At 41.7% G+C, this 14,965-nt stretch overlaps 2 protein-coding genes across 21 annotated transcripts in view; one reads left to right on the top strand and one right to left on the bottom strand.

Annotated features, from left to right (window-relative positions):
* The window catches only part of PHF21A (PHD finger protein 21A), a 218,683-nt gene extending 210,352 nt beyond the window's left edge, over positions 1-8,331 (top strand). For both annotated transcript variants that reach the window (XM_061610864.1, XM_061610865.1), the window contains 4 exons: positions 3,313-3,468; positions 5,951-6,026; positions 6,313-6,416; positions 6,907-8,331. In XM_061610864.1, the coding sequence (XP_061466848.1) occupies positions 3,313-3,468; positions 5,951-6,026; positions 6,313-6,416; positions 6,907-7,161 (591 nt within the window). In that variant the 3' untranslated portion in view covers positions 7,162-8,331. The remainder of the gene's footprint in view (positions 1-3,312; positions 3,469-5,950; positions 6,027-6,312; positions 6,417-6,906) is intronic.
* LARGE2 (LARGE xylosyl- and glucuronyltransferase 2) overlaps positions 1-14,965 on the bottom strand; it is a 96,316-nt gene that overhangs the window by 11,098 nt on the left and 70,253 nt on the right. For 13 of the 19 annotated variants that reach the window (XR_009760659.1, XR_009760676.1, XR_009760668.1 and 10 more), the window contains 4 exons: positions 13,901-13,991; positions 6,508-6,933; positions 5,122-5,260; positions 710-763 (listed from right to left, as the gene is read on the bottom strand). Coding sequence is in view for 1 of the 19 variants with exons in the window: in XM_061610857.1 (XP_061466841.1) it covers positions 6,877-6,933; positions 13,901-13,991 (148 nt within the window). In the remaining 18 variants the exon portion in view is untranslated. Of the gene's footprint in view, positions 1-709; positions 764-5,121; positions 5,261-5,844; positions 6,934-12,621; positions 12,827-13,900; positions 13,992-14,965 lie in introns of those variants that run through there. The other 6 variants (XR_009760671.1, XR_009760661.1, XR_009760675.1 and 3 more) reach the window with 6 other exon arrangements.

Here is a 14,965-nt window from a genome sequence, read left to right as displayed (position 1 = left end):
ACAGTCAGCATGGAACTGGCTTTATTATTAAAGGTTAAATTTGTATAGAATCCAGCAGTGCTCACATCACCTAGCCCACTTGCCTTTTATGAAAGTCCTTACTCTATGTGCTACTATTCTGTAGAAGGCTACTAAGGGAGAAGTATGATTGAATAAAAAAATTGGGAATTGAGAGATGGGCCCTGGGGTTTCCATTAAGGACTTCCCTGCCCTTACCCTCCCTCCATAATTTGAACATTGGAATCAGCAGTCATTTGATATATAGAATTTGCAAAAACAAAGCATTATTACATTCTGAAGTCAGGATAGCGCATTAACCTTAGGAAGTAATGGAGAGATGTTCCTATCAAAGTGCAGAGTCTTGGATTTCAAAGATTAAGCCACAGCCAATATTTGTAGGTAATTTCCCTCCCACAGTGGTTGGTACTCTGGCATCATTTAATTCATATTCTTAATAAAGATGGGTGCACTAGCATGTCATGTTATCCAGTAGAAAACATCTGGCATAATTCAAATCCTACCACGGCACAAGTTGATATGGTTGATTGAATGGCATATTTTAAGGAGGCTGCAAAACTCTATTTCTTTCAAATATTATCTTTCTGTACTAAATTTGAAGCAAGCTATAGAGATTGGGACTCGAGTATAGCAAGTTGTCAGTGCAGCCCTCAGTTGGTCAACATGCATGTATTGGGCCCTTTTCTGTTACCTTATTTCTGTTCTTTTTAGTTCTTTTTCTCTTTGTACACTTCTGTGCAGTGATCTACAAATAGAAAGAGCAACTATGAGATGGTAAAGGCAGAGGAAACAGGCTAAAAAGAATCTAAATGGTCTTGTTAAGAATTTTGCATCATTGGGATTTACCTAAGTGAATAGTTAAGGAATGGAAAGTATCAGTCATGCAAAATTGAAAAGTTTTTGCTATTAAAGCTAGTCTATTAACTAGGCCTCTGTTGACATTGCACAGCAGAAGAAGGTGTTTTCTAGTCTGGTTCTGTAAAAAGGCCTGGGTTAAGTAAAACAGAAACAAATGTGGCTATTGCTGGATTAGAATTAAAATATATTTATTGCAGTGCTACACCAAGGGTACAATAATCTTGTGGCAAAGTGGTGCATTAACTTAAATTTTGCAACGAGTGCATTTTACTTCCAAAATATTGAAAGGATTATGACCTGTAAAGCCTAAATACTTTTAAGTGCGTTTTCTTAAAGCTAAATAGTGCACATTCTTAGGAAAGACTGGATAATTTTTTTAAAAAAATTATAAATCGTTTTGAAGTTTTATGATAATCAAGCGCTATATAAAATGTATTAAATAAATAAGAGGTAGAACCCTGATGAAATTATGCTTATGCTCACATTGAGGGGCCAAAGCTGCAATCCATAGCATTGTATTGTGCAGTAAATATGCATATGTGGTAAATCCAGACATCTTTCCTTCTCAATGCTGTTCCAAGGATATCACATCTTCCCAACACATAGATCATGATAAGTTTTAATTTTGTGGGGGGGCCTGACATCTTGCTTTCCTGTTGTGATTTGGAATGTGGCATGGAATGTAGCTGTACAGATGTCATAGGCACTTGTAAATGGCCATGACATCCCTGGTCACAGCTGGTATAATTTTCTGCCCCTATATCTGTGCAGGTGTTTTGGTGTTTTTAAGAGGCTCATCACTCCAGTGTGGTCATATAGCCATTGAAAATAAAGAAATATAATAGCAGCAAACAGTACTGCCGTTAATCTTTCTCATCGATCTTAGCTAACCATTTCATGAATTTTTATTCTTTGTTTATGTGTTAGTTCATGGCTGAGTACTCCTTCTCATCAGCACTGGAATATTCATACTTTGTGTTTGATTTTTTTAAAATTAAGTGTTGATTATGATGAATTTGACTTACTATAAAAGTCTCCAAGTGACTTACAAAAAGTTAAACACTAAACAGTAATAACATATAAAAATACATTTCAATAAAACTTTTCCAATAATTCATAAATAGACTTAATAGAAAAACTTCAGCAGCAAGAACATTTCCTTCAACAGGCCATCAACCAACTTGTCATAATCCATCAAATGTCTGGTAGAAGAAGTTTTAACCCAAAGGTGGTTCTTGATGGCACTAGGTGGGCCTCACAGGAGAGAGCATTCCACAAATGGGGAACCACAACCAAAAGCCCCTCCTTCAGAGGGGGCACCAGGAGAAGGGCCTCAGGTGAAGACTAAAAGGTCTAGGTAGGCACATATCAGAAGAGGTGGTCCAGAGCTATTTGGTCCTGAACTGTAAAGCACTTTATGTTGGCCTGGGAAACAGCCAGCCAGTGCAGCTGTACCAAGATCAGTGTTATATGATTGGCTCGCATTGAACCTGTCAACAATTACGTGGCCTCATTTTGCACTAGCTGCAGTTTTCAAGCCACCTTCAAAAGCAGCCCCACTTAAAGCACAGTACAGTGATCTAATCTTGAGATTCCCAGAACATAGATTCCTGCAGCCAGGTTATCCCTGGCCAGTTAGGGACATCGCTCGGCCACCAGCTGAAGCTGGTAGAAGGCACTCTGTACTACTAAGGCCAGCTGTGCCTCAAGTGACAGCAGTGAATCCAAGAGGTCCCTCAGATTTTGAACCTCTTCTTTCAGAGTGAGCATGATCCTGTCTAAAGCAAGTCATGCACCGCACATCTGGTCAGAAGAACCATTAACAGCATTTCAATCTTGTCTGGATTAAGACTCAGTTTATTGGTTCTCATCCAGGCACTGGTTCAGCATATCCACCATCTCGTTTGCAGAAGATGAAATGGAGCATACTGATAACAACACACTCCAAAACACTGTATGATCCCACTCAGCATTTTCATGTAAATGTTAAAAAGTATAGGGGACAAAACTGGCACCTGTGGGTCACCGTGCTGGAGAACCCAGAAGGCCCAGTAAAGAATGGAGCCTGCTGCAGAATTCTAAAAATGCTTTTAAGACTCTGGATTACTGGAAATTTAACCCTGCACCTACATTTTTTGATATTTACTTGTGTAAGATAAATGTAGTTCTTAATAACATATGCTCAGCACTTTGAAATTGGGTAGAGATGGTGTCAATTCAAGAAGCTGTGACAATAGACATTTCTTGTAATTTTTCATCTGAAGGAAGTGGAACTAATTATCAGACAACTTTTGGTAGGTTTCCTTTTGTGTCTTGTAAAAAAGACATCTATATTTGGGACCTCACTCACATAGGGCTTTACCTTGAACTGGAATTAAATTTGTAAAGTTTATGGATTCTCCTTTTCCCCTTTCCCCCCTCCCATTAATTTTATAGGGTGATATCCATGAAGATTTTTGCAGTGTTTGCAGGAAAAGTGGGCAGTTGCTGATGTGTGACACATGCTCACGTGTGTATCACTTGGACTGTCTGGACCCACCCCTGAAAACTATTCCCAAGGGCATGTGGATCTGTCCCAAATGTCAAGACCAGGTATTGTTTGACATAAAATGGGAAGCCTCTTGCAATGGTGGTTCTGTGCACTGGACAAAATGGTTGGGGCCCACAACTTATGCTTGACTGTTGTGAACCTTTCCAAGTCTGTCTGACCTATGATTAGGGAAAAACAACAGGGTATTGTTGGGGACAAAGCTCACAAACTTTTGGGAAAGGCTCCTTTTGATCCATAGGTGTTTTCTTTCATCATTTGCCACCCTGGGCTGCTGCTGGGAGGAAGGGTGGGATACAAATTAAATAATAATACATAATTATCTCTTTCCCCAAGCCGAGTGCTAGCAGGTGGCCAGGTGGAGCGCTGGCCTGAGGGCCCAGGAGCTCACAGGGGCTCCTCACCACTGGGTCACCTCCTCCTGTCTTTGTTGCTGTGGGGTCTGCTGGTCCCGCTACCTGCTCGTCCTCCTCAGCACTTGCCTTTCCCTTCAGAGCCTCCAGGTGCTCTGCCATGAGTCCTTCCGCAGTCACCGCCACCACAAGCCTGTTGGACCCTGTCCCCTCGGAAGCATCCTCAGCGCAGGAAACTGCTTCGCAGACATTGCTGTGACTACAGTGTCTGTGAAGCAAAGTTCCCCTACCATGGGGGCCAACATGCTTCTGGTGGCAGTGGCTGCAGAAGGGCTCGCAGTGGAGCACCTGGAGCCTCCAGCCATTGAAGGGATGGGCAAATCTGAGGAGGAAGTGGTAGCAGTGCCAGCAGGGCCCCAGAGTGACAGATGGGTGGCGGGAGGAGGTGACCATGCCTGGCGCTGGTGCTGGTGGTGAGGGGCCCACTGTACCTGAGGGCTCCCACATACCTGGAACCAGTCCTGTGTTTCCCCAAAATAAATATAAACTTAGCTTTATTCTACTATATATCTGTGCTAGCAAAGCCAGTATTTTAAGGTGTAGGGTAGAGCTACATGTTGGAAAACCCATGTTTGCATGCATGATGATACCGGTACAGAGTGCATTTACAGGGAGGGTCAGCTGACAGGAGAATGCTTAACCTTTTTCCATAGCTGTGTCTAAGAACAAAATTAAGCCCCTTTTGGGGAGGAGCATTTTGTGATGGAGAATAACATGATTAAGCATCACTCTTTTGCCCACCAGTTCCCTTCTGGAAATGCACCCTTACTCCTGCATTGCTGTTAACCAGCAAACACATTTATGGGAAATGCATACAGTAGGGCCCCGCTTTCCGGCGTTCCGCTGATGTGGCAGCTTTCAGTCGGGAAATTCCCCATTTTAAAGCCGATTTTGCCGTTTTGCAGCATTTTCGTGTCATTTTCACGCGATGCGACCCATTAAAGTCAATGGGTTCCTCTTTACGGCAGGGGCCTGGTCCCTAACCCGCCGTATAAGCGGGGCCCTACTGTATTTGCCACAGTAATATGTAGACTGCTCTTTGCTATGAAACTGTTTTTCTTTGAGCTACTTGGATCAGCACTTTGTGAATCATAAAGTCACAATTTTCTACTGGCAACTTTAAGGTCAGATATGTTGTCTCTTTCATCAGCAGAAAATGTTTGTAGATGCAAGGGTATGTGCAAAATTGCTGACGCTGTGATTACACAGGCTTCCTTTGTGGGAGGTTTAGCACAGCTGTGTATTTCATGCTGTTAAATCTTGAGCAGTAAATGAAATGTTTACCTATTTGGGGAGTGTGGTGAGGTGTGGATCCGACATCTTTTCTGAATAATGCTTCTGTTGAAGTATTTCCCCAATATTCATATAATATTTGTTTCTTTGGATAATATCCCCACGCCATCCTGGCATGCCATTCTGAGTGCTGTGAATAAACTAGTTGTGAGTGTCACGGGCACATATTTAGTGACTAGCAACACAATTTCCCTCCTTCCTGCAAGTTGCTTTTTTGTGAAGAGGTCACATAATCACCTTGTAAAGAGAAACTTTACAAAACTATCCTTCCTCACCCCTGAGTAACATGCCATTTTATGAAGTGTATGCTTTTTAATTAGTTTTTGAAAGGTCGTGTAGATCCACACATGCACTGCAGTACACGCACCCCTTTTTAGTACTTGGATATCTTTTGTTCATTTCTCTATCCCATCGGCCTCCTTCATCCACTACATACGTACAAGATGTCGGGCTTTTTGTCTTCGACCCGAACTAGCAACAACACAAGTAGAGATGGATGTTTTCAGGACCCACCTTATTACTGTGATTATAATTTGTTCTAACTGTTTTAAATATTGAATTTTAAACTGTTGTAACCTGCCCTGGTAGCTGCTGGTGAAGGGTGGGTAATAAATGAAATAATAGTGTAATAATAATATTATTATTAACAGCAGCAGAAAAGTTACATTTTTTCATTGTCTGGGAAAGTCCCAAGAAGAGAACTGCAAAGAGAGATATTTTGAGTGGTTTTAATAGTTGATGTAAAAGAAACTCTTCAGAGTGTGTCTGTCTTTCTGGAGGCAGAACACACGAGCCAAATGTTCATGCTCCTTTCTTCCAGATGCTAAAGAAAGAAGAAGCCATCCCGTGGCCAGGGACTCTAGCAATTGTTCATTCATATATTGCATACAAAGCAGGTAAGTAAATGGTACTGTGCTTGTCTTGTCTTTTGAAAATGTTATTTTCAGGAAGGGAATAGGATGTGTTTTCTAAAGGTAATTAAGAAATGATTGCATGATAATCCCAATAATCAAATGAATATGACAGGTACATGCGACTCTTTTATGTGTGCATCTGCAGCCTCAGGTATGATCCAGTATGGTAACTACTGGGTCTTAACATTGGTGATCCATTGTTCAAAAACAGCTGAGAGATCACATCTGCAGGGTATAATTGATACAATTGATGATCTCTCTTCCACAGCAAAAGAAGAGGAAAAACAGAAATTATTGAAATGGAGTTCAGATTTAAAACAAGAAAGGGAGCAACTAGAACAGAAAGTCAAACAGCTCAGCAATTCTATAACAGTAAGTATTGCTGTGCTAAATGATAGCTTGTTTATACTCGCTGCATTGTGCTAGGAGCCACAGCTGTGAATCCTGGAAAATGACCATTTACCTGCCAGTCACAGTATCTGTTCTGAGCCGTTCTTTATCACAGGGTGGTGGTGGTGGTGGTGGCAGTAGTAGCATTTTTAAAAAGTCTCAGCTGCATCTTATTTTTCTTAGATCTACTTTTTCTCCAACAATCCACAGATGTAATTATATGCTGTAGTTGTGCTTGTGAAATAATCCAACCTTCAGAAACTGCATTTGCCTCCTTTGAAATCAGTTGTTCTGCTGTGTCAGGTACAGACCACATTTGGCATGGCAGTCATGTATCCACCAGGTGCTCGATAAAGAATCTGTTTTTGCAGTCTTAGGTGGATCTTGTAATTGATTTGTTTTAATTCTCATTCTAATTAGGGCCTTTTTATTAGTGCAGTCACTAATTTAACGTTGTTCCAATTTGCTCCAGAAATGTATGGAAATGAAGAACACCATCCTGGCAAAACAGAAGGAAATGCACAGTTCATTGGAGAAGGTAAAACAGTTAATTCGCCTCATCCAGGGCATCAATCTTTCAAAACCCATAAACTCTGAGGGCAGTTCAGTAGCCATCTCCAATGGCATGGACTCCACCAATAATGCAAATGCTGCCACCTCCACCCCAGCCTCTTCCCCCTCCCAGAGCTGCATGGTGAACTGTAACAAGGGCGATGAGACTAAATAACATAGCACAGTAAGAAGGAGCTGGGGGAGATGGCGGCAAGGAGGAAGAGCAAAACAATAAAAAACTCTCTAGAAAAGCAAAGGTGGATTTCTTCTGGAAAGTGCAGAACTCTTTGGTTCCAGAAAGAATATGAAGATGCTTGTGCCAGGCGGCATCAGAGTTGCCAATTGATCCTTCTTATTCTGTGTGTACGTGCAAAGTTTGGACCATGTTACATGAATAGTGCCAGCTGGAGGTTCTTTGCCAGCACCATGCCAAGTTAAATAATATATTTACTCTCTCTCTTTTACACCAGTGTGTGCCTGCAGCAGCCTCCACAGCCACTCTAGATTTGTTTTGTTTTTGTTTTTATTTGGGGGTGGGGAGCAGGGAGAAGGAGGAGCAGGTTTCAAATCTTATCTGCAGACCATTTTGTTTAGCTAAGGAAACTTTAAGTCCAAAGAGCCTGTGGGCTTTTACTGTTTCTAAATTCTCCGTACTGCTAAACCAAAAATCCAGAAATATGAATTAAGAAGTCCTAGTGTCCGGTGGGGTGGGTGGGGATGGGGACGAATCCTATCCAAGAAGCAGTATTCGTTATTGTTTTGACAGGAGAGACAAAAAGGAACGGGGAAGGATTTTTCACTAAGTATCTAGCACATGTTCAGGCTGGGGATTACTAGGATGGCAGCTTTGGGTTATCCTCTCTTGTTTTTCCAATAGATGAATGAAATGAATTGCTGATCAAATTGGCAGGAAGCATTTGCTGAGGAAGAGAAGGAGGGAGGGGGACTAATATAAACAGCCTTGAGTTTCAGAAAGTGGGTCATGACTGAAATGAAAATTCCAACTTTTTTTGTACACTTGTCAAGCAAAAACAATATTCCAGACAGTACAGCACATGTCCCAAACGTATGGCCCAAATAGTAAAAATGCCTGTTTCCTTTGTTTCCATTCTGTTTTGGTTACAAATGTAAGGAATAGAAAAGCAGTTTTTTTCAGGCTGACAGTCCAATTAAAGAGGTAGATGGGACCTTGCATGGTATAGATTAGAAGTAATAGTGTCAGTGAGATACAGTGAGTCTTTGTGAGTCCGTGTGTCATCGTTTTGGGCACTGTTTTTTATGCAAGGGCAAAATCTTTGTATCTGGGGGAAAAACAACTTTTTTAAATTAAAAAAGAAAAAAGATATTGAGGTCTTCCTAGTGTTACTTAAAATAAGATCAAGGTAAGAAACATTGTAAAAATTACAAAAGTGCTATTTGTTTCCTAAACAAGTGATTTCTATTAAAAAGGTGTCAGAACTGGAGAAAATGCTGTGTACTTAGAATTTTTTAACCCAGGTTTTGCTTATGATATTGCCATTCTGCTGTGTTTCTGTTTGAAAATGCCTTGAGATGGGTGTCCAGGATTTGTCATGCCATTCAAATAGCCTGCAAGGTTACACTGCATCCAATCTGTAACCCATCCTCCAATTGGTGGAATCTCTCCTTTGTTAACTTCTCCTAATTATTTCTTGTGCTTAAAAACACAAAGGAGCATTGGCAGCTTTTCAATTTTTTTTAATCTATTGCAATACAGCACCTAGACTAACAAGATATGGACAGAAAGGAGTTTCATGTTGAGGTCTGGCTCTGGGTAGCACAGCTTGTCTTATCTTTTGAGGCAAATTCAGTGATTTCATACTACTAAAAATGTTGGTGCTGGACATCAAGTGGGTGAGTTTGAAATAGCCACTTTTGCATATCCGAGCACAATTGGCCAACACTTCATACCCTATTTACATCAGTGGCAGCCATAAGTCATGGCAGAGTTGGCCCCAGATACGTGTAAGCAGAACTCCTCTTTCAGACACCCGGTAATGGTATTGTCATGCTTTCACTATTATGTGTTGAACTATGCATCCTAATGCACTTTATTTACATATTCATCTGAATTTTGTTCCTGCCACTCATACATGATTGTGGCAGCTTTTTTGCTTTCTTTTAGGTTCTGGCCTTGTCCCTCAAAGACTCTTCCAGCTTCAGTGGCTCACTTTTAAGAGTCCAGGAGCTGATCTTTTATTTTTGTACATATCAGTGAAGTGTAAGAGGGCTTCTTGTCAGATATTCTTAGCTTTATTCTTGAAAAATTTCAGGCCTTATCATTTGACTGTAGAGAAACTAGGAGATTTCTAAGGGCCTGGTATTATTAGTAGGTAAAACCAAGAAAGTAGCCAATCGGGAACAATGAAAACTGCTCAAAGGAAATACCACTTTTTACAGCATTGCAGAGGAAAGTATCGCTGGGAGCATGTTTGATACACCTGTGTGTGACCTACCAAGCCAGATGCAGCCCACTAGATGCTTAATAAACCTACTGGTGTTGCCTGTCTGCCTGGGAGTGTAATAAACACCTGGCAAGGAACACTATACGTTGGGCGATCTGCATTTGGCTTGATGGGTCGCAAGATGTAGACCAGTGGTTCCCAACCTGGGGGCCGGGAAGTAATCCAGAGGGGGCCGTGAACAGTAAAGAAATGAATTATTAATTTTTTTAAAAAGTCTTCACTCCCTCTACACTGTCTGCTTTCTGCTGCCGCTGCAGATGACACCTCCCCCTTGCTCCAAACAAGAGGGGAGGCCTTTTGCTGAAGCGCCAGAGCTTCTTTCAGGCGCACTAAGGGCAGGCATCTGCCTATAAAATACATGGCAGATGCCAAAGGAGGCTGAGGGTGGAGCTACCAGGAAGAGGGGATTACTATCACTGATTCCTGTCTCCTTCCACTGCCGCTACTGGCAACGCCCTTACTTAGAATGAGAGGAGAGGGCTTCTTGTGAAGCAAAAAGAAGCAAGCCTGCAAAGAAAGGCTGCTTTCCCCCTTCCTTCTTGGCAGCCAGTCTGCCTGCCTCCCTGGGGGGAGGGGGTCACAATTTTTTTTCACCTTATAAAGGGGGTCCCGTGCTCATAAAGGTTGGGAACCACTGATGTAGACCAAATGCAATAGGTAAAAAAATATGCAAGTCCTCATGCTTCTGGCCAGAAGTTGAATTTTCAACTGCAGTATATAGGAAGAAACCAGTTGTCCTGTATAGGTGTTGGCTGGTGGCATAGACAGGCTAATTTCTGATTTCAACTGTTCCAATGTGCATGTGGCCTTTTCTTCCCCCTCACCTTACCTGGTTATATTTATGATGGCCATTCATGAGTTCGGGGAAAAGCCATCCATATTTGACCTCTTAGCCTGTTATGTAAAGTGCAGCGAGTGCAGAATTACACACTTAAACATTGGGCAAGTACCAAAAAATAGTGACCTCATGTTGAATTTTTCACTTTCTTTATGTTCTCTAAACCCTGCAGTTTCATCAGGCCATGGTAAGTTCTACCACACAGTACAGACAGGAAATCATAGAATAGTAGAATTGGAGTCCAGCCCCCTGCTCAATGAAGTATGCCTGATAGGTGGCTTGTCCAGCCGTTTCTTGAATGCCTCCAGTGTTGGAGAGCTGACCACCTCCCTAGGTAATTGGTTCTGTTGTCGAACCACTCTAACAGTTAGGAAGTTTTTCCTGATGTGCAGCCGAAATCTGGCTTCCTGTAACTTGAGCCCATTATTTTGTGTTCTGCACTCTGGGATGATCGAGAAGAGATCCTGGCCCTCCTTTGTGTAACAACCTTTCAAGGACTTGAAGAAGGCAATCATTATCTCCCCTCCCCTTAAGAGAACTCAAGTGTGAGGTTGCTATTTTGAGGGGAGCCCCATGTTTATAATGATGTGTAGTTCTGCCCCGAGGAAGAGATTATCTTCTGCCTTTCACTTTTAAACATTTTTAAAACTGTGCCTCAGCAAAGAAGCATTAATAACATGCACTCTATCCTCCCACAATGGGACTCACCCTGGTCCCCTTCAGAAGGAAAAGTATCAGGGGCTAGCTTTTCATTATACTAAGGTCTCCCATATGTTGAAAACCTGCTTTGGATTTAGTCATGATCATAGTGGGAAATGTGTCTGCTTTGCCATTGGCCTCTCTTGACTTGTGGAATCAGTAATAGGACTTTGCTTAGCCTGTAGCACTGGAGTGCCAGCTGCATTTTTTGTTTTATGCAAAGAGCCTGCCCATATTGTGAACCTTTAATTTTAATCATTCTTCCGATAGTGTGCTTCCTTCCAGTCTTGTCCTGGAGGAAAAGGAGAATGTAACTTCTGGAAATGTAGCAAAAGGAGAAACTAAAATTTGGGCATGTTTTGTCTGGCTATGTAGAAAGACCTTGCATATGCTGAGAATGGGTAGATAGCAGTTTGCTGAACAGGAGTTGTGTGTAATGCTCTATAGCAAATGTGTAAGATTTCCTTTTGCCTTGAGAAAATGCAGGTGAGCTATGGTGTGCTTGTGGATCAGAATAACGAGATTGTCATCCTAACTGATTTTATCAGTTAGAATTGCCAGTCGTCAGTGCTTCACTTAGCACAAAGCAACACTTGGGGGAAAAAGACCCATCAGTTTGTGCTGTGTGACTTTTCTGGCCCTAAATAAAGCCTTCCATTGGGGAAATTGTTGTTGGGAAATTGCATGGCCTATGCATTTGTGACCGGAAAGTGCAAATTAGTAAATTGTAACAGGCACTGATCTGTGGTATTTGTCCAACCACAAAGACCAACATCCTCTTTTGGCCAAGCATTACTTATACTATTTTAACTTTATTGTTTTATTTCATTTCTTCCAAAACATTTAAAGTCTGATCAATGATAGTTTACCTAGTCCTTTAAACCCTCCTAAATGTGGATGCATATATGGCATTTTCCTTGTTTTGCTGCCCTTCAGTGACCCCCACCCTCCTTTATAGTTTCCGTTTTAGTTTGGTGCCCTTGGTCAATTCAGCACCGCAGTGCTCATATAATCATAACCCCCCCCCCCCGGCTCTCCTAATCCTAGCCAGACTGGTTTGCAGTTCCATTTGCAAGTGCAGTTATTTCCTTTCCCTCCACAGCAGACTAGACCCCACTGCTAAGTGCAAGGGTCTCGATGCAGGGTAAACATAAATGCCTACAAAAAAAGTTTAGGGTTTTTTTTTCCTGAAAGCAATGTAGATTAGTACAGTGCTTGATTATATGCTACATTCCCATGTAACACTTCTGAACTGTGCAAATGAGGTTGCAGAATGAGCACAAAAAACAGACGGGCCTAAGCTCAGTGACAACTGCAACATCTAATTTCCTTCCCAGCCTGCCTTCCTATTAACTGATGATGATGATAAGCCTCTTTGTTAAGGTTCTATAATTTTGTTCCTTGGCATGATCAAGAATGAACAGCAGCAAACATTCCTAGGTGAAGCTGGCTGTCATTAACTGCATCAGTGTTAGCAGTTTTTAAAAGTGGCTGTTCACACTCCTCCATTTTATTCTTACTGGAATAAATAGTTATTGACTCCTGCATTTATCATCCCCTCTCCCCCTTGCACTTACTCTGCCTGAGTTTAGCCAGGGCTCCTTTTGTAACTCACCTACATGATACTAGGGGTGAGTATTGATTCCTCCATCCTCTTTTGCAGCTATAAGCACCCTGTCTGTACTCCAACCTGTTAATGAGTCCATACACTTCATAGTGTCATACCTGCACATTAAAACAGTGAAAGGAGCTTTGTTGAAGAATCTTGCACTCCAACAAGGATCAGGCTAAGCTTTTCATTTACTGTTGTTTCACTCTTCCTGCAGGATTGAACAAAAAGTAGGGCTAAGGGGGACATATATACACCCTTGCTGGTTGAGTTAAATCCTTTAGCTAATAATTTAAAAAATCCAATTAGTGCCAATTTTATGTTATGAACATCAGGCCTGTGAGAATTGAACAGTGCATAAAAATTGGCCGGTATCAGTAAAGTTGTATTTGGAGACTGTTATTAGTTTGGTCATAACTGAACTAGCAAATACTGAATAGTCTACTTTTCTATTCTGTCAAGTACCACTGATTTTCTTGATGTTACACTCATCTATGGCTTATGTTGTAGTTTCATTCCATTTTTCAGTAGCAGAGGAAACTGCTCTGGGATACTTAGTAGCCAACTACCCATCGGTATTTCAAGACCATTGTTGAAGCCAGAATATGTCTAATATTTGGAATAAGGGCTCCTTGGAATAAGCTGTGTGTGAAAGAGGCCATGACCCTAATAGGAAGCTCACAGCATTTTGCTTTAAAGGCAGTGGGTTTCCACCCAATGTATATTGATGTATTGATTCATACACAGGACCTCATGCAGCCAGCATCCTCCCATCTCTTCCTCGCCTGATGTTTGTGCCAGATAAACTCAACCTCATTTATGCTGCCTCTGCATCCTGAGTTCCCATATCTTGAAATGGACTGGGAACAACATTGCTTTCACAGATCAACACCCTGTGAATGGTATATGGATGCTTGACTTCGGTTGGTTAGGTGGGTTTCTTTTTTGTTAAGTTTTTTAAAAAGTGAATAGCTTGGTGCTCATTAGTGATTTGCAGTCTCTTTGCTGCCTTCTTTCTGTAGCCTTCCAGTCCCTTGTGGGTTTGGTACAATTGTGTCTAGATTTAGTCTATTAAAGTGGGAAGAAAAAGAAGGGGTCCAGAATAAATGATCAATTTGTATTTATTTAACATTTTACTAAATAAAACAATAAAATCTATTGTCTTTAGTTGTTTATCGTGCAGCTGTGTCTGTGTGCTGATTCCCCTTGCTTTGTCCACACCAAGGCTGTAAATTAAGAAAGCTTCAGATTTGAACAGCTAATGACAAACATGTGTGGTACATACAATAAAGGTGCACACAGGAAGCAGATCAATAATGGAACTTCCAGGATCTGGAAAGGAGACTGCCTGTCTTGAAATCATGGAGGGAGTACTGCTGGAGAGAGTAGAACATGTCATTGAGAAAAGAAGCTGAAGCCAGCCTCAGGGCTGCTTCATCTCTTACCTTTTTTTTTTTTTAGCATACATGTTTTTCCTTAATATAGAGAACTCCATTCAAAGCTGGATTTCAGCCTAGTTCTAGAAATATCAGATAGCCCCTTCCCCCACCCTTTTGGATGTACAATCCTCCTTACTGGTCCTTTTTCCTTCTGGCCCCCTGTGAGGGTTTATCCTTATAGGACCAGGCTTGCTTTTCTCCCATTTATTTCCATTCCTTCTGCTATCCTGTATCTTGTACCTGACCTCCTTTCCCCCATTTTCACAGGTCTCTCTTGTGAGGTCTCTTCCAGCCACACTGACCTTCCCTCCACTTCTCTCTTTGAGGCTTTTCTGCTGAGGTTAAAGGTCCTATGAGATCACAGCTGATCAGCACAAAACCAAGCGGTGAAGCATCAAGGCATGGCATGAGTGAGAAATTGAACTGTTCCCGTACTTATTTCTCCCATATAAAACTCACTTTTTTTTTTAAGTGAAAGATCCAGGGCTTCAGTACCCCTTCTCTAGCCCGTGACTTCAAAAAGAGTTGACCAAGTCTGCCACCATCAAAGATAGCTTGATCTTATGAGGGTTGTAGAGTAAGTCAGCTGGGCTTTCATTTCTAGGAATAGCTTCCCATGTGCTCAGTTCTTTCTTCAGTCCCTGGCAGATCTGTGGGTGGCAGTTGTGGAACTCCCACTCTCTATGAACCTTAGCCAGACAGAGTTGTTACTGCTCTAGTTCCTCTCATTTTCATGACTAGCTTTCAGTCCATCCCACCTTAGACCCAGTTATATACTGTTAGAGGAGGAGAAAAGGAAATGCCTGTGCTGAGAGCGGCAGGGGGTTATTCATCACTCTTAGCTCTGCCAGCAACAAAATGGACCAACTGGCCTCCCCCTGCTACAGTAGAAACAAAAACAACAACAACAT

The sequence above is a fragment of the Rhineura floridana genome, chromosome 2 (genome assembly GCF_030035675.1).
Source record: "Rhineura floridana isolate rRhiFlo1 chromosome 2, rRhiFlo1.hap2, whole genome shotgun sequence".
NCBI lineage: Eukaryota > Metazoa > Chordata > Lepidosauria > Squamata > Rhineuridae > Rhineura > Rhineura floridana.
The sequence above is the reverse complement of the archived record's forward strand: the minus strand, read 5'-3'. Positions and strand labels throughout refer to the sequence as shown.